This window comes from Manis javanica, chromosome 7 (assembly GCF_040802235.1).
Source record: "Manis javanica isolate MJ-LG chromosome 7, MJ_LKY, whole genome shotgun sequence".
Classification (NCBI taxonomy): Eukaryota; Metazoa; Chordata; class Mammalia; order Pholidota; family Manidae; genus Manis; species Manis javanica.
This window is the reverse complement of record NC_133162.1, coordinates 920,190-937,352: the sequence shown is the minus strand read 5'-3', so window position 1 is coordinate 937,352 and position 17,163 is coordinate 920,190. Positions and strand designations below refer to the sequence as shown.

At 60.8% G+C, this 17,163-nt stretch overlaps 1 protein-coding gene across 3 annotated transcripts in view; it reads left to right on the top strand.

Annotated features, from left to right (window-relative positions):
- INPP5A (inositol polyphosphate-5-phosphatase A) overlaps positions 1-17,163 on the top strand; it is a 176,150-nt gene that overhangs the window by 111,297 nt on the left and 47,690 nt on the right. For all 3 annotated transcript variants that reach the window (XM_017659853.3, XM_073240094.1, XM_073240095.1), the window contains exons 6-8: positions 4,907-5,010; positions 12,834-12,886; positions 14,279-14,398. In XM_017659853.3, coding sequence (XP_017515342.1) covers positions 4,907-5,010; positions 12,834-12,886; positions 14,279-14,398 — 277 coding nt within the window. The remainder of the gene's footprint in view (positions 1-4,906; positions 5,011-12,833; positions 12,887-14,278; positions 14,399-17,163) is intronic.

Genomic DNA, 17,163 nt, shown 5'->3' with positions numbered 1-17,163 from the left:
AAAATACTTGGGTCAAAAAGTTCAAGAAGTTTATTGTGCTCACACCAAGAAGACAGTTTGCAGACCTAGAGCACTTGAACCAGGGCGTGGGATTCATCGTTACAAAGCCACCCGTCTGTGAGGAAGCAGGAGGGATCGGCCTCCTGGCAGACCCCCCTAAGAGGCAGTGGCGACCTCCTGGGCATGACCCCAAGAGCGCAGTCTGTGAAGGAAAGAGTTGGTAGGTCAGACTCATTAAAGTAAAGAACTTAACGCTCTGCAAGACACTCTAAGAGGATGAAAAGAGAAGGCACAGACCAAGAGGAAATACTTGGAAGTACCGTAATTGATAAAGGGCGATTACCTAAAATATACAAAGAACTCTTAAAACTCAACAGTAAGAGAACAGTCAGTTAAAGAAACAAATGTCCCAAAGAATTCGAGACATGTCACCGATGTCACCCAACAAGACACACATGTCGTCAGGGGCGTCTGAGTCGGCGGTGCCGAGATGTCACCGCACACTGCTGGGGCGGCTGGCAGCCCCACCCTGACACAGCAGCGGGTGTCGGCAGAGACACTGAGCAGCGGGAACCCTCGCCTCTCACTGCAGACGCAGGTGCACGTGGCGCTCCCGTCGGAAGACGGTCTGCGTTTCTTACAGAGCTGAACAATGTGACCGTCCAGCAGTCATAGTCCAGTTATTTACCCAAATGAGGTAAAAATTTATGTCCACACAGAAACCTATACAGAGGTGTTTATAACATCTTTATTCATCAGTCACCCCAAACTGGAAGAAATCAGAATATGTCCTTCACAGGTGATTGGATAAACAGATTGGTACATCCGTATGATGGGATGTTATTCAACAATAAAATGAAATGAACACTGAAGCCACAGAGACATGAAGGCAATGGCAATGGCTGCATACAGTATATTGCCAGCAAGTGACACTGGGGACAGTGAATGTACAGAGACAATGAAGTCGGTGGCACCGGCAGCAGGGGAGGGCGGAGGGACTGGTGGGGTGATGGGCAGTGAGACCGTTCCGTGTGCCACCCAACAGTGGATAGATGACTCTGTGCATTTGTCAGGCCCACGGAAGGACGGCACACATTGGACCCTAATGTAAAGTATTGACTTCAGTGAAAAATAGTGTATCAATATTGGTTCAGTTGTAACAAATGTGTGGCACTAACACAAGACGTTAATAATGGGAAGCTGGTGGGGAGGGAGGGAGGGATACATGGGAACTCTTTGATTTCTGTTCAATTTTTTATAATGCTAAAACTGCTCTGAAAAATAGTCTATTTTTTTATATAAAGTCTATTCATCTCTGGCAAAATTGCCTTCCTGCCAAGCCCCCTCCCCGTTCTTCATTTACATGAAACGGCGACCCTGACTGTGCTGCCACCCTGTGACGACAGCAGCTGCCGGCCTTCCTGCACCTGCATGGGCCTGGGTGCACAAGGGCTGGGGACCCTGTCCGTGTGTCTGTCCTGGGGGCCCTGTCCATGTGTCTGTCCTGGGGGCCCTGTCCGTGTGTCCGTCCTGGGGGTCCTGTCCAATGTGTCCGTCCTGGGGACCCTGTCCGTGTGTCTGTCCTGTGGGCCCTGTCTGTGTGTCTGTCCTGGGGGTACTGTCCCATGTGTCTGTCCTGGGGACCCTGTCCGTGTGTCTGTCCTGTGGGCCCTGTCCCATGTGTCCGTCCTGGGGGCCCTGTCCGTGTGTCCGTCCTGGGGACCCTGTCCGTGTGTCTGTCCTGGGGCCCCCTGTCCTTGTGTCCATCCTGGGGACCCTGTCCCTGTCCATCCTGGGGACCCTGTCCATGTTTCTGTCCTGGGGGCCCTGTCCCTATGTCTGTCCTGAGGACCCTGTCCATGTGTCTGTCCTGGGGGCCCTGTCCCTGTGCCGTCCTGGGGGCCCTGTCCATGTTTCCGTCCTGGGGACCCTGTCCGTGTGTCTGTCCTGGGGGGGCTCTGTCCGTGTGTCGGTCCTGGGGACCCTGTCTGTGTGTCTGTCCTGGGGGCCCTGTCCGTGTGTCCGTCCTGGGGCCCCCTGTCCTTGTGTCCATCCTGGGGACCCTGTCCCTGTCCATCCTGGGGACCCAGTCCATGTTTCTGTCCTGGGGGCCCTGTCCATGTGTCTGTCCTGGGGTCCCTGTCCCTATGTCTGTCCTGAGGACCCTGTCCATGTGTCTGTCCTGGGGCCCCTGTCTGTGTGTCTGTCCTGGGGGTCCTGTCCGTGTGTCTGTCCTGGGGGGTCCTGTCCATGTGTCTATCCTGGGGTTCCTGTCCATGTGTCTCTCCTGGGGTCCCCGTCCGTGTATCTGTCCTGGGCGTCCTCTCCATGTCTGTCCTGAGGACCCTGTCCTGTGTGTATGTCCTGGTGATCCTGTCCGTGTGTCTCTCCTGGGGACCCTGTCTGTGTGGCTGTCCTGGGGGTCCTGTTTGTCTGTCCTGGGGGTCCTGTCCGTGGCTGTCCTGAGGGCCCTGTCCATGTGTCTATCCTGGGGACCCTGTCCATGTGTCTGTCCTAGGGGCATCCATTCTGGGGTATTTACCCCATTGCAGCTCATGAGTTGGGGCTTCTGGCTGGCTCTGTGATGATTCAGGCTTTGATGCAGGGAACCCTGTACCTGAACAGACTTTGAGAAAGAGCGTTTCTTGATTGTTGGGTATTGGAGAAGCTGCCGCCGAGCCAGGGCTGCTGGCCAAGGGCCCTAGGAGAGACCAGCAAGTGGATTGGCCCACTCGCCTTGTGACAGGCACCCTCGTGTCCGGTGCGCCCAGGTGGGCGGGCTCCTGCTGCCCCTCCAGGAGGTCAACGCAGTCTGAGAGCCAGGTGTCGGGCTGCCCCGCCCAGTGTGGTGACAGCAGTAGCTCCGTGCCTGTGCACCAGGAGGGCTCAGAAACACCAGCAGAGCTGGCGCCCTGGGGCCCCACCTGCCTCCAGGCCTCCCTGCCCAGCCCCTGCGCCTGGGGCTCCCCCCTCCCACGCCACTGTCTCCCGACACACCCCGGCTCCTTCCTCCTGATTCCGCTGCCGCCTCCATCCAGACAGGCTTAGGCCTCAGCCGGCGGCTGCTACGAGCTCTGTGAGGGTCCTGCCAGGACGAGGCTGACCCAGACGCATCCCCTGCCCGTGTCCTGCCTCTGTGCCCCATGGCTGTCCCCTGTCCGTGTTTGTAGCCCAGCCCCTTGGCACCCAGTGGACATCCTGGTGCCAATGGCACAGAAGCCCAGGGGAGCACTCTGGCCACACGGGGATGCTGAACCAGGCCTTGCGGGCCAGGGAGTGCGGGCATAGGGACTGGGGCGTGGTGGGTCAGGGAACCCTTGGTGCAGGCTGAAACCACACAAGAGCCATCAGGTTGCCGGCGGGGCGAGCCTGCCCTCCACAGGGTTGGCGAAGGAGAGGGCAGCCGAAGTGGCCTGTGGCCAGGCAGGCATGCTGCGAGCCTTCCCCCGGCTGCAGGGTGCCATGTGGTGAAGGCTGTCCCCCTGCGGAGATGTCACAGTGAGCGCCGCCTGCTGCACCTTCCCAGCACGATGGGTGTCAGGGATGGGCTCACAGCTTCCTCACGGTCACTTGTTTGTTATGTAATCCCATGTCCACCCACCCTGGGGCACAGGCCTCCTGGCTTTGAGGGTGTCTCCGTTCCCCCTGCTGGCCTTCAGTGATGACGCTGGCTGGTCAGGGTTTGGGGGACCAGCTTCAGAGCCAGGCACACCCACAGATGCCATGCTTGCACCCCACGGTTTAGGAAAGGACCGAAGGAGCAGCGGGCAGAGTGCACGGCTCTGCGTTTGGGGACCGTGTCACTGCTCTGCTCTGTGCTCCCTGTGTCACCTCTCCTGGGCCAGACCCCAGGTCACCCCCAAGGAGTCCACTGCCTCTGTGCTTCGCTTTCTCCTGGACTTCACTCTCCAGGCTGGGAGGGGCTGGGGCTTTGCCCAAGACACTGCACTCCTGTCCCATTGCCAGTGTCCTGAGGCCACAGGGCAGGTGGTGCACCAGGAACTACAAGTGGGAGCCACTCACAGGATCCCCAGAAACTGGCCTCACAGCCGCCGGTTCTGAAGCCGGTTCTGGAATCCCCAGACCCAGAAGCGGCCTCTGAGTCAGGTGCTCCTGGCAGGGGCACAGGGGCCATGTGAGGCAGGCTGGGCCTGGCAGGGGCACGGGGGCCGTGTGAGGCAGGCTAGCCTGGCAGGGGCACGGGGGCCGTGTGAGGCAGGCTGGCCTGGCGAGGGCACGGGGGCCATGTGAGGCAGGCTGGCCTGGCAGGGGGTCGGGCGGCATCTGGGTCTGCGCATGCTGCCCAGCTCCCTCCCGGCAGCCCTCCACCCACCCAGGCCCTGGGGCTCCAGGAATGACACCCATGTGTGTGTGTCCCAGATCCCGGCGTGGGCAGGGCCTCTCACCACGGGGGGAAGCACCCCCGGGCCTGGTGGACGGGGAGTCAGGTCATGCCCTCTGTGGAGGCAGCACGCAGGGCCCACGGGCTGTGCGCGGCAAGGTGAGGGGCGCAGCCCGGGCCCCCGACTGACGTTCCCCGTCTGTCTCACATAAAAACTGCTCCTCCCTGGACATGAGTGATGCTGGCGGATGCCGGGAGGAAATCGATGACATTAAATAAATTCATATTAAGGTGTGAGTGGCAATTCCACAGCCCTCTTAAATGTATTCACAGCTTTTACGGAGTATGCCAATTAGCCCCTGTAAATCTGCAGGTGGGGGTTCCTAGGGGACAAGTAACCGACACGTCAGAGCCCAGCTCAGGGAGCAGGATTCGTGAGCCGCCGGGTCCTGGGTGGGCGCCCCCTTCGGGGCTCTTCCCGGCCTCCCTCACATCCCACGGGCGGCACTGGAGCCCCAGGGGCAGGCCATGCAGTTACTCACACCCTCCTGCTGTCTCTTCCAGCCAAGAAGTATAAGAAGGTCACTGGCAAAGAGATCTACTCAGACACGCTCGAGAGCACGGCCATGCTGGAGAAGGCGAAGTTCCCACAGGACTACTTTCCCGAGGTGCGTCCCCGCCGTGCTGCGGGCCTTTTCAGAGAGCGGTCGTGTCCCAGCAAAGTTTTTGGTCTTCACAGTTCCCGCGAGCGGTCCCACCCTGCCTGCCTGTGTGCTCCGGTACTGTCTTTCTGGGAGGCCGGCACCCGTGTGGGCTGTCCTAGGTGAGGGCTCAGGGCACCTGCGCTGCTTGTCTCACACCAGCCAGGATGTTCTCTGATCGTTTCCAGGCCAGGGAGCTTCCGCAAAGACGTAGGAAGATGATAATCAGTCCATTGGGCCTGGAGTGCGGCAGGGCCTCCCAGCAGACACAGGCCACCGCCGTGGCCGCACTATGCCTGGGCCAGGGTATCTCCTTTCGGAGATGAAGCCCTGGGGGGTGTGGCCAGCAGGAGGCACAGCCAGAACCCTGGAGCCCATGAGCCAGCAGGAGTGCCAGCGCCAGGGGCTCAGAAATTAAGGGACGTGCCAAGGTTACTGATCACCCACTGCTCAGACACGATGATCGGGAAGTGTTGGTATATTTCCTGTGGGTTTTAGTGCGTTTCTATGTAGTTTTGTTATTTTTGTGCAGCCATGATGCTGCACACTTAATTTTAGGTTCTGATATTCTTTAGTGAACATTATAATGTGCATTTTAGGGGTTCTTACTCCTTGTAATTAGCATGTTGGCCCAGAGTGGTCACTGCCCTTCCCTCCTATTAAATCATGAGGGGACACAAGGCTGTGAATGAGGCACCTGCAGAAATCGAGGAGCCAGCACCAGGCTGCCAGCAGCATGCCCGCCCCGTGACAGGGCCTGCTCAGCCCCAGGAAGGACTGCCCGCTGCTCGGCGAGGCGCCCCGCCCGCACGGGCCCCGACTTCCAGCAAGGCCACGGCTGTGTTAACTTGCTTTATGGCCCGAGCCCCAGCTGAGGAATCGTGGCCACCTGCTTGAAGGATGGTGTGCTTGTCACGTGGGGGCACGGCTTCCTCATCCATCCTCCGAGCCAAGGACACGCAGCCTCCCCTCTTGGCCAGCCGGGTCCTAGCTCAGCCCTGCTCCTTGCTGGGTGGAGGAGGCCTGCGCCGGAAGCTCTGGGAGCCTCAGTGCCTGACCGACCTGTGTCCGCGTCCTGGGTCCTTCTGAGCATCAGCCTGGGAGCACGGGGGGCAATGCTAAGGGCCAGGGGTTGGCGTCAGAGCTTGGTCACGGCCGAGCCCCAGCCTCCCTCCCCTCCAGCCCCTCCCCTGCGGGTGACCAGGCGCCCCAGGAGTCCCTGTGCCCTGGAGGGGTCTGCGGTGGGGACTGCAACAGCCTCATGACATGAGTCTCAGCTTCTTCCTGGTGGAGGTGTCTTAACCGCGGGAGGGCAGCCCACTTACCTCCCAGCCCCCATGTGGGTGGGCAGGCAGGCGTGTGCCGCATCGTCTCCACGAGCAGACGCAGCTCTCCGTCGATGACCCGGACCCCCGGGTGAGAAGCCCAGGCGCCTCGGGCCCACCTCTCCCCATCTGTCTTGCTCAGTTGGCACACTGGCCCCACGGGACTTGTCTGGGGACCAGGGTTGTCTCCGGCTCTTCCCTCAGCCTAGGGTCTAGCCCCAGCCCAGGAGGACACTCACCCCCGCTTGGGGGTAGGCCAAGGGGTGGCACCTGATGGTCTGGACTCTGGCAAGGCCAGCTGAGGGAAGCTGGAGTGGGCCACAGGCCCTCGGTGAGGAGTGAGACGCGGCACTGAGGCCCTGGGCGGGCACCACACGGGCCTGTGCACCTGGCTGGGCAGGAGGCTGCCTCACCCCGTCAGGGCTGAGGGTGCTGGCACGGTAGACACAGCACTGGATGTGGCACGTGCAGCATGGCAACTGGGGGGCCAGAGTGGGGGCGCTGGTGGCAGCTCCCCCTGAAGCTCGGAGGCCTCACAGCTCCCCTATGGCCGCGCCTTCGGAGCTCTGAGTGGGGGCACCCATGCTGTGGCATGCGGGTGCCACAGCCCACCAGGGAGCTGCTTGGCTGTGCCCCTGGTGGCAGACCCGGCCCTGAGATGGCCCTGTGTCCTCCACAGCACCCCCTCCACGGGAGCACCCTCACGCCCATCTCCCCGGGGCGCGCGCTCTCCAGCAGGGGTCTAGGCGTCTGTTGTTCCTGTCCAGGTGGACCCCCCCACGGCATGGCTCCCAACACCTCTGGCATCGCCCCAGACTCTTGGGGCCACCCAGCCTTTCCCTCCCTCAAGCTGGGCGCATGGGGTGAGGAGGTGGGGAAGCTCAGGTTGAGGTTGCGTGTGGGTGGGTTGGGGTGAGCCACCACCCCCAGCACGGCGGTCAGAGGGCAAGCACCCTGGGGCCCAGGCTCAGAACTCCCAGCCTCAGGGCCCATGTGTCATCTGCCCTTAAGTGTTGGTGGGCTGCCCAGCCACTGCCCCTGTGGGAGCCCGCCCCGGGGCAGCCCTACTGTCACACTGCAGGCCGGGGAAAGCGTATCTCTGGGAGAAAAGGGTGCTGGTGCTGCTGGTGGGCCCGCGTGTCCGCTGGAGAGCATGGCATTGCTGGGGCCGGGGTGCCCGCATTCCAGGGGCACCGGTCCTCCCGGGCTGCCACCCTTGGGCTGCTGGACCTGATGTCGCCATGTTGGACGCCATCCACGCAGGGCCTGGTGGTCTGACATGTGGTGGCCAGTGAGGTCACATGCTTTCCCTTTATGCAGTAATTAACAGAAGGAAAATCTTTAAAAAAGCCAAACCCTTCCAGTGTTCTGTTCGTAATGTGGTATTTTTCAGGTGTACGCAGCTCCGCCAGCTGTCCGTCGCATGCTGTGGGAGTCCCCAAGAGGCCCCACCCCAGCCAGGCCGTGTGCCCCCCGAGTGACCCGGGTGCCATGCCCACATGCACTGGGGCAGCTGCCTGCCATTGGGCCTTCAGCCAGTCCTTCAGCTTTATCTGAACCAGTGTAGAATTAGTTTGGGCTGATTTCTTTCTTTTATGACCATCACTTAAGGGTAATCTAAATGTAATCACCGTGATGAACGCATCATACAATTCCAAATAATTACAGCCCGCTGCATAGGAAACTAACAAAACTCTCCGTGTTGATTTATGGGAGCTTTTGGCCCGGCATGAATCCCCGATGCTGCCTCTGGGAGCGACGCTCCAGGTAACGCGAGGCCATTTTTAAAAGGCAGATTTGTGTAGTCAGTCGGGGCCAAGGCATTTTTTTTCTCGTGCCCGTAGTGAGAAATTGGTTGTTACCATAGATCATAGGAGCTGGCCAGGCTCTTATGAAAGATGGATTAATTTCACTAATGCTCCAAAGCGGGCCTTTCATGGGGAAGGCTGTGTGGTGATGACCCTCCCACAGCCTCTCTTTTCCCAGCCGTGATTTATGCTGTCTTTTAGTAGATGAAACCGCCTGTATTTGCCATCCATCTGCTGGCTAAAGGAATCCTATTAACAGGGGATCTGAGCAGAGACTTAATATTGCAGGTGACCGATGTGCACCCCGAGGGTGTGGCGTGTGTTCATTCTGTGATGGTGGCCTCTGTGAGAGCCTGGCGCTGGGCGCCCTGCCTCTGCTGTCACCCGTCCGCGAGGCCCCAAGGCCTTGATGGAGGTTTCAGGAGGTGGCCAGTATCTGGAAAGTTTTGAACACAGCCCGGAGCAAAACAGGCTCATCGGACACCTGAGGCCCCATCTGCTGTACCCCTGCTTCCTCTCGCACCAGCGTCTACGTCTAGAAGCGTCTGTCAGTCCTTGTGTTGCTCCTGAGCATGTGGGCCTGTGGCAGAGGCCCCAGGTCCCCCACCTCCCTACCTCCCTGGGGCAGGCGCTTCCCAGGCAGGCAGGTGGGGGACAGCCGGGCATGTGCGTGTTTGAGTGTGCACGTGCACGTGTCTTGTGTGTGCACACAGGCGTGTGTGTTGCAGGTAGGGGTTCTGTGGGTGGCCTGGGCGGGGCTGGAACCCCCCATGGGAAAGCCCTGCGTCCTCTGGTGACTGGTGCGCTCACTGCCCTTCCCACCTTGTGTGCTGGGGCCGCGATCCCTGAGGGCTCCAATCAGCCGTCATAGGGAAGTGGCCGGGCCCAGGAATTAGGCAAGTCCTGTGCCTTCTCCAAGAGCTGGCATCTTGGGCACAGGAAGGTCTTTGGCCCTGATTCCTGCTCTGGGAATGTGGCAATGCTGGCTGTGACCCTTCTGGACCCATGGTGGCTGTTCTGCAGGACACACCAAGCATCCCAGCTGCACCCAAGGACAGGTGGCCACAGCCGGAGCCGTGGCTGTGACATGCCAGCATGCTGCCGGCTGTAGCCCCACTTCCTTCTGTGAGATTGTTTGGAAATGCATGTAAACATGCTTGTCACCACAGTGTGGAACTTAACTCAGAAGGACTAAATTGTCCACAAGTATTTCAATCAAGGTATTTGGGTATTACAACATTGTACTGTTAAATTTGCTGACAGTTCAGTTAGAAATATTGAATCTAGTTAGAATTATAAAATTAGTACGAATCTGTTATACAGAAAAGTAACATAGTATCTTTTGTTTTGTGTATTCATACTATTAACAATGTTGAAAACAATGACCCATCATGAAAATTTAAGTCTAAAAAGACAAGATACACACACACACACACACACACATGTTGTGCACACACAACACCTTGGTCAACGCAAAAGATTGAAAACTGAGAGGACCAATAATTACCTTTTGGTTAATTAAATTCACAAATGCCTTCCATTTTTCATGGTTGTAAAATTATTGGTGGTTATATTAAACTCCATGTGGAAACACACGCAGGTTTTACGTGGGTTCCCTGTGGCCCCTCTGAGCTGGGAGGCGGGGCTCAGGATTCTGTACGTGAAGGTGTACGTTCTGGCCACACTGCTTGCGGAAAAGCCCTCTGGGAGCCGGGTGGGTGGGGGCCTGGCGTGCACGGCTGCTCCTCGCTGTGGCACATGGCCCTCCAGGTGCCCCGGGCCGTCTCTGTGGTTCTGCACGTGTTCACCGGCGCTCTGGGGGGAGGAGCAGCGCCGCCCACAGCCGGCCGTGATGGTGCGCGAGGAAAGCTGAGTGTCACAGGGGGCGGCTGCTCCGGCTCCTCGGAGGGGCTGAGGTGGCACCCAGATGGGACACTGGGCTTGCGGAGGTGCAGGAGGTGCCAGGCAGGGCTCTGTGCACAGGCTGGTGTCTGGTGAGCAGGGCCAACAGGGAGGAACCACGGGGAGGCCCGGAGAGCTGGGTTTGCCAGTGGATTACTGAGAAATGCCTCCCCTCCGGTGACCTGTTTTGCCAAAGGAAGGGCCCATGGGTGGTGTGCAGGCTTCAGGACCAGCCGTAGTGATGCAGGCTGCCTGGGACGGGTGCCGTGGCACAGCCGAGGCCACGGCCTCCAGCCCTGCAGGCTTTGCAGAGCTCACGTCCCAGCTGGGGGTGGGCAGCAGCGGCTCAGGCCGCTCGGTGCAGGGCCTCTCCGCTTGCTGGTGAGGACAGCCTGCCACGTCACTGCTGGGTCCACATACCCTGATGGGAAGCCCCGTGCTGCCCAGCGCACCCACTGCCTCGTAGCATGTCGTGCTCCAAGGAAGCTGGTCCTGCTCCAGATGGCATCCTCAGGTGCTCAGTATGGCCCAGAGAGGAGACGACGGGCTCTGGGTGCCCACGGAGGGCACCTGTGTCCTGCCTCTTGCCTGGTGCTCTCTGCGTGTTGGTGCTGGCCATCCGGGGTTTCTGTGTAGGATCTTGCTAGGGCCCAGCTCACACCCCAGCTCACCCAGGCCTTCCCCAGACGTCCTGCCCTGGCTGTCGGCCAGTGTGAGGGCTGTGCGGTGCTGTGGCCTGTGGTTTCCGGACGCTTGCCCCTGCAGGGTCACCGGCATCTCCCACTCTCCACAGGAAGCATCGTGGGTTAGAAGGTGCATGGCTGGTTCTCCTGAGGGGCCTGCGGGGCATGCGAGACCTTGCTCCCCCTTAGGCCACGTGGCTGTCCTCCTCTGAAGAAACGTCACTGCCTCCTCCCCTGGAAGGATGGGTCTGTCTGCAGCCCCACTCCTGGCCTGGCCCTGCTGTGCTGCTGGGGGCAGGAGGAGTCAGGCTCTGGGGCCCAGTGACCACAGCCTGTGTCGGGTTCTGCTGTACATGCGCCGTGTGGCTTCAGTGCGGTTCTTGACTCCCAAGCCTCAGTGTCCTGGCCCATAAAGGAGCAGCGGCAGAGCCCACGACAGGCTCCCGGGCATCGGGCATGCAGCCCCAGTGGGCACTGCAGCCCCTTGGCACAGGCTGCTGCAGCTGAGCTGGGGGCCTCCCCTCACCCAGCAGCCGGGGCCAGGGGTGCTGTTCTCACCTGCCCTGGGCTTGGGACCCGACTGCTGGCTCTGGTCTTAGCCAGCCCTGGGCCACGCATTCGCTCCGCATAGAACTGTGTGGAACGAGCTGACAGATCTGAAATGCATGCGTTCAGGACACTCAGAGGGGTTCATAAGGGATGAAAGTCATCAAGAGCAAGAATGCAGTTAAGTAAAATAGGGAACAGGGGAAGAGCGGCTCAAAAGCAGTCACGAGAAGTAACAGCCAGGCCAGCCAAGGAGAAAATCCTCACCCCAGGTGGGCTTGTAAAGGGGCTCACCCAGAGCGTAGCCAAGAGCTGGCTATGTTTGTTTGGTCAGCTTCTTTATTTTAATTTTTTTATAGAAAAGATCAGTTAAAAAGCATGGTCACTTTGACAAGCTCCAGTATTCAACCAAAAGAAATACCAGAAACACCGGGGAGATAGACTGGAAAAGATAAGAGGGGAGCTTTCTCCAGAATTCAAGACCTGAGTTCTCAGACTGAGTGCATCTTGAGCACAGAACACCTGGACGGTAGGGAAGGTTCAGGACATGACGAGAAGGAAGAAACCCACGTGGGAAGCTGGGGTGGGGAGCCTGTACCGATGTGTGCTGAGAACGCCGAGGGCCCAGGGAGGTGCCGGAGGACAGCGGGTGTCTGTCCCGCTCTGCCCGTTTGCCGACACAGTGTTTACGACCGGGATGCAGGGAGGCCCCCCAGGGCCTCCTGGGATTTGCTGGGGTGCTGGGCGGAGCCCCACTTCCGAAAGGCTACAAAGCCACCCAGATCAGCGTGGCTACGTGAACGGGCATCAGCCGAGCCAGTGCTGCAGTGTCCAGCACCGTCACACTCCCAGGTGACTGTGGCCTCCGTGTCAGGCAGCGTGACCCAGCTGTGTCCCCCACCTTCCCAGCCCGGTGTGAGCACAGCGGACAAGATAGTCCTGGGCGCCGGACAGGGCGGGGCTGGCATTTGAGTGGCAGTGGGTCTGGTATGACGCCTGCCCCCCCACTCCCCGTCCTCACGTCACCAACAGCAAGCGAGGGGCTGGCCTTCCCCAGACCCCAGGACAGAGACTGGTGTGAGGTAGAGACTGGTGTGAGGGCGGCGCAGAGTGCAGCCCGGCAAACACTTTCTGGGTCCGACTCGTCCCTCGATAGGCTTCACAGGGGGACGTCTGTCCGCCAGGGGCTCTCTGTGGCTCTCAGAGGACACGGCACAGGCCCCGTGCTCCCGTGGCCCCTCTGGTGGCTGGCTCCAGGGAGCAGCAGGCCCGGGTCTCCAGCCCGTCCCGGAGCCTCCTGTGGCTCCCACCCAGGGCTGCCTCATCTCATGGGTCCGGGGTGGAGCACAGTGTGGCCGCCAAGCCTCTGCCTCCCCACAGCCAGTGCACAGGCCGGGGAGCTCTGTGTGTGACGCTTCGCCGCCAGAGCCACGCAGAGGGATGGGCGGCGAGCGTCCCTCCAGACACGTGCCGCCTGTTCTTCACCTTCCTCTGTGGTGCTCACATGTGCCCTGTGTATTTTTCAGTGCAAATGGTCGAGAAAAGGCTTCGTTCGGACAAGATGGTGCATCGCGGACTGGTATGTCTTTGGGTTCAGAATGTTTCCCCTGCTTTTGTATTAAGGGCTTGCGCTGTGTGGCCAGCACCCCCTCGGAGCCTGCCCTGAGCTGGCTGGCCTGGGCCCTGCCACTGTGCCCTCGGTGCCGCCGTGCGACACGGGGCACGGCCATCCAGTCCCCATGAGGCCAGTGTCCAGGCACACGTGCCAGGGGCCCCCACTGCCTTTTCCCTCGCGTGAGGCTTCCAAGCAACCCCACAGAGCCACACGGGGCCCCCGCTGGCAGCCCCCCTGCTGGTCCCACTGCAGCCACACCCACATGTCCAGCCGCACGTGCTGTCAGGCGTCCACACACAGCTGACTGGAGCCCCTCTAGCTGGGTGGCCTCAGGCTGATGGCTGGTGGTATATGCCCTACCCTTTCTGCTGGGACAGGAAACCTCTGGAAACCCCTGACCTACTTCCCAGCATGCCAGAGGCTGACTGTCCCTCCTGTAACGCACACTCAGGCTCTGGAGATGGAGCCGCGTAGGCCCTAGGGTACTGGGGCCTGAAGCTGAGGCTGCAGGGAGGGCCTGGGGGGCTGCGGTGCATGAGCTGGGCCTGGCAGGCAGACGGCATGAACCCTAGCCCACCGAGATTGAGTGCCCCCTGGGTTCCCAGCTGTGCTGTGAGGCCAGGACTGCTACAGCCCAGACCTCAAAGGACAGCGGGTGTCCGGCAGCAGAGCCACCCCCCACCCAAGCCTGGAGGGGCCAGCACTGCCGGGCAGGGCAGGCCTGGAGCAGGGGGAGCTGGTTCCCCAGCTTCCCTTGTTTCCACGCAGGCCTTCTGGGGCGCTTTGTGTCAGAGCATCCTGGGCAGGGCCCCAGAGCGCAGGGGAGCACAGGAGAGCTGCAGCCCCAGGCAGAGCCCGACTCTGACCTAATCCAGGGAGTGGCAGGCCCCCACTTTGACCCCGTGGCACGGTGTGGGAGGAGCCCCGTGGGGTGGACAGCAGGAAGCAGTCGCTATGGCTTTGGGAGGTCGTGGTCTTTCCCTTTGCCCCCAGGAGCTGCTGCCAGGTTGGCATAGCGGTCCTGGCTCTGTGGACAACTGTGGTTCTCACTCCAATAGCTGACAGCATTGCCAGGCCTCAAGCCTACACTGGTGCCAACAGGCCAATGGCATGGGATGGCTGGTGGGGGTGTTCTGGCCCACCGACCACGGCCCCTGGGCCTCCCCCAGCTTTCTTAGGGCCGTGAGCTTGGGGGCTCTTGGGAGTGAAGCGAACCACCCAGTGCCCAACTGCCCTGGGTCATGGGGGCCTCAACAAGCAGCTGCCCAGCATGGCTGGGCATGCCCAGCCCAGGAGGGCTATTCGGGTGACCCGCTGCCCCAGCCCTCTGTCATGTGTCCTCTCTCTGTCCCACAGCACCTTTGACTTGGTGAACATCCATCTTTTCCACGATGCATCCAATTTGGTTGCATGGGAGACAAGCCCCTCTGTGTACTCGGGGATCCGGCACAAGGCCCTGGGCTACGTGCTTGACAGGTAGGTGCTGCGCTGCGCCCCTACCCCACACTTCCCAGGACTGTAGCTTGTTCTTGTAAGCCACTTTCCTTGTTTTTTCCCTTTTGCCAAAAATACAGAACTTACAAAGGTTGACCAGAGGCACAACACAGATCCCAACCCCTATCCAAAAACTTACGTGGTCCCCACCAGGTGCATGGAGTTGATGGCCTCACTCTGTCCTCTGTGCTGTCAGCTGAAGTGCCTGCGTCGGGTGCTGACGTCTGGCCATGTGCGCAGGGCTGGAGGCTCTCGGGTTCTGCTGCCCGGTGGTGCCTCCCAGCTCTGGCCACCCACTGGCCCTCAAGCCAGTAGGCTTGAGGTCTAGGCACCTTGGTGCAGCCCCGGGTGTGCAGGGTCAGCTTAGTGAGGCCAGTGTGGCCCAGCCTGGTCGAGTGCCACCTCCCTCCTGGCTCTGGCCACTGGTCTTCAGAGCAAGAGCTGCCCGTGTCCTGCCCAGGCTCCCCGATGGCCTCTCTGCACTCTGCCCTGGGTACCACGTGGCACCCCCAGTCTGTCGGGATGGTTTCATGTGACCTTTCACAGGGTCAGAGCTGATGGCTGTCATTTGGAAAGGTGGCTCCTGCACCCTGAATAACAGGATGCCTGTGGTCTTGGGACCAGCACCCTCTTGACTGGCAGGTGGCGCCTTGCGTCTGCCAGCCTAGTGGCCCCCGTCCGCCAGTGCTTCTCCTGCCCCGTCCTCAGGTTGACGTCCCCTACCCTCGCATCCTGTGACCTAAGTGATGTCAGTGGCCAGCTTGGCTTGGGACAGTGCCACTGTGGGTGGTGCCTTCCCCATATCAACCTGATGACCTGAGATCTCCCCAGGACCCTGCGGCCTGCACCAGAGCCCGAGTTGTGCATCCATGTAAATGCGCTGTGGTCCTGTGTCACGAACTGGCCTTTCTGGCACTCTGCAGACTGGCCTTTGACCCCTCCACCTGTACCCAGCCTCCCCCAGGCTCTGGGCACGGCCAGCATGGAGCACTGCTCACCTGCTACACGTGTGTTCCACATCTCTCCCAGGGCTTGGCAGGGACGCGCTCTGGACGGGGAATCAGCGTATGGGTTTGTTCCTGTGCTGCCTCAGCCAGGGAGTGGCCATGGCTGTCTGTCCATCTCGGGGCCCTGGGGCCAGCTTCCTTCCCCTTGAGCCCCTGGTTCTGCTCCACCTGCCAGGCCCCTGCCAAGGACCCACGAGCATCCTCTGCCGTGTTCTGATGTGGAGTGCCCTGCCCTCAGCCCTGCACATGGCCGGGCATTCCTCACTGGCCTGGGCTCGGACTGCGCAGTGCTCCGTGGATGGGGGCGCAGAGTGGGCCTGGACCAAAACCTGAGCCTGCAGCCTCCACTGGGGCCAGGGCTGGGTCCCAGCACGCTGACCCATGACCCTCGGCCAGGGCGCCTCATCTCCGACCAGCTTGCCTGCTGTCCTTTCTCCTTCTCCCACGGACTCTCCCAGACCTGCTCTGGGGGCCCCAGCATGCGTGCCATGTTGCTGCTCCTGTGCTGAGGAGCCGGTTCGAACACTCAGGCGGGTGGAAGCACTCTGGCCATGCTGTCAGCACCCAGCCTGCGACAGGAATCTTGATTTAGGAGGGGGCGGAGAGGACAGGAGGACAGGGGGTGTGGTTATACCAGACTCAGGGGCGCCCCTCCTGGACCACAGGCCAGCCTCCCCAACGCTGCGTGGCTGGGGCCCTGGGTGCAGAGCCCCTGCCTCTATATCCTGAGCCCACAGCCTGGGTGCAAGGGCCTCATCCAGGGCGTGGCCCTGTGCAGGTCTCCCAGCCTGACCTGGGCTCTGTGTCGGCTCCTCAGACTCTGGCTGGGACCTCCCTCAGAGCTGGGGCCAAGACAGACCCGTGAGCAGGCTGGCCTTGGGGACTGCGGTCAGGTTGTCGGGGGAGTAGGGCATTGAAATGTGTCACTGCCCCAAATGGCCACACCTCTGCGGCTGCCGGGAAGGCAGCACTGGGCCTGGGGCTCTTGTCTGCGGCCCTGCATTCCCATGGACTGCTTCTGTGGGGCGCGCAGCCAGCCGCAGATCCGGACCTCCGCTGTGCGGGGCCAGGCCGCCGGCACAAAGGGCGGCTCTGTAGCACGGCGAATAACGGCTGCCCTTTCATCAGGGCTGCTAACCTTTTGGCGGCCACCAGCAGGCTGCATTCTGCTCAGCCACAGGGAGGACAATGCCGCACTGGCCCTGTGAATGGACATCGCCACCAACAGCGGCCCATTCACGACATTGGGAGCCTCTCGGAGCATATTGTCTGCCGGCCCCACGCGGACACGGGGGCACAGAAGAGGCTCAGAGAGGGCAGCCCGCGTTTCCTGGCTTAATCTCCCCATGAAGCTTCACAGGCCCTGTTTCCACTGGGGTGCTGGGGCGTCAGCCAGAGGAAGGTGGCCTATAGCCGCTCCCAGGAGCTGGAGGTGGGGCCCTGTTAAAACTGATGTCCTGTAAATCTAAGATCATCCCAAATGGAAACTCGCTGTAAAATCAGAGGGACAAACTCCGTCTGCAGCGTGGCAGCTCCTCGGTGTTTAAGCTCCGCACAGCACCAGCCATGCGGGCCGGCGCGAGCCGGTGACCCAGGGTGGGCGTGCTGCCGTCCCCGCCCCAGCAGCCCCCCCCAGCAGCCCCCCCAGCAGCCCCGTCCCAGTCCGGGTGTGACTGGACAGGATTCCCATTTGAGACGTCCTAAAACAGGGTTTCCAAAGTAGCAGTGCAGCCAGCGGGT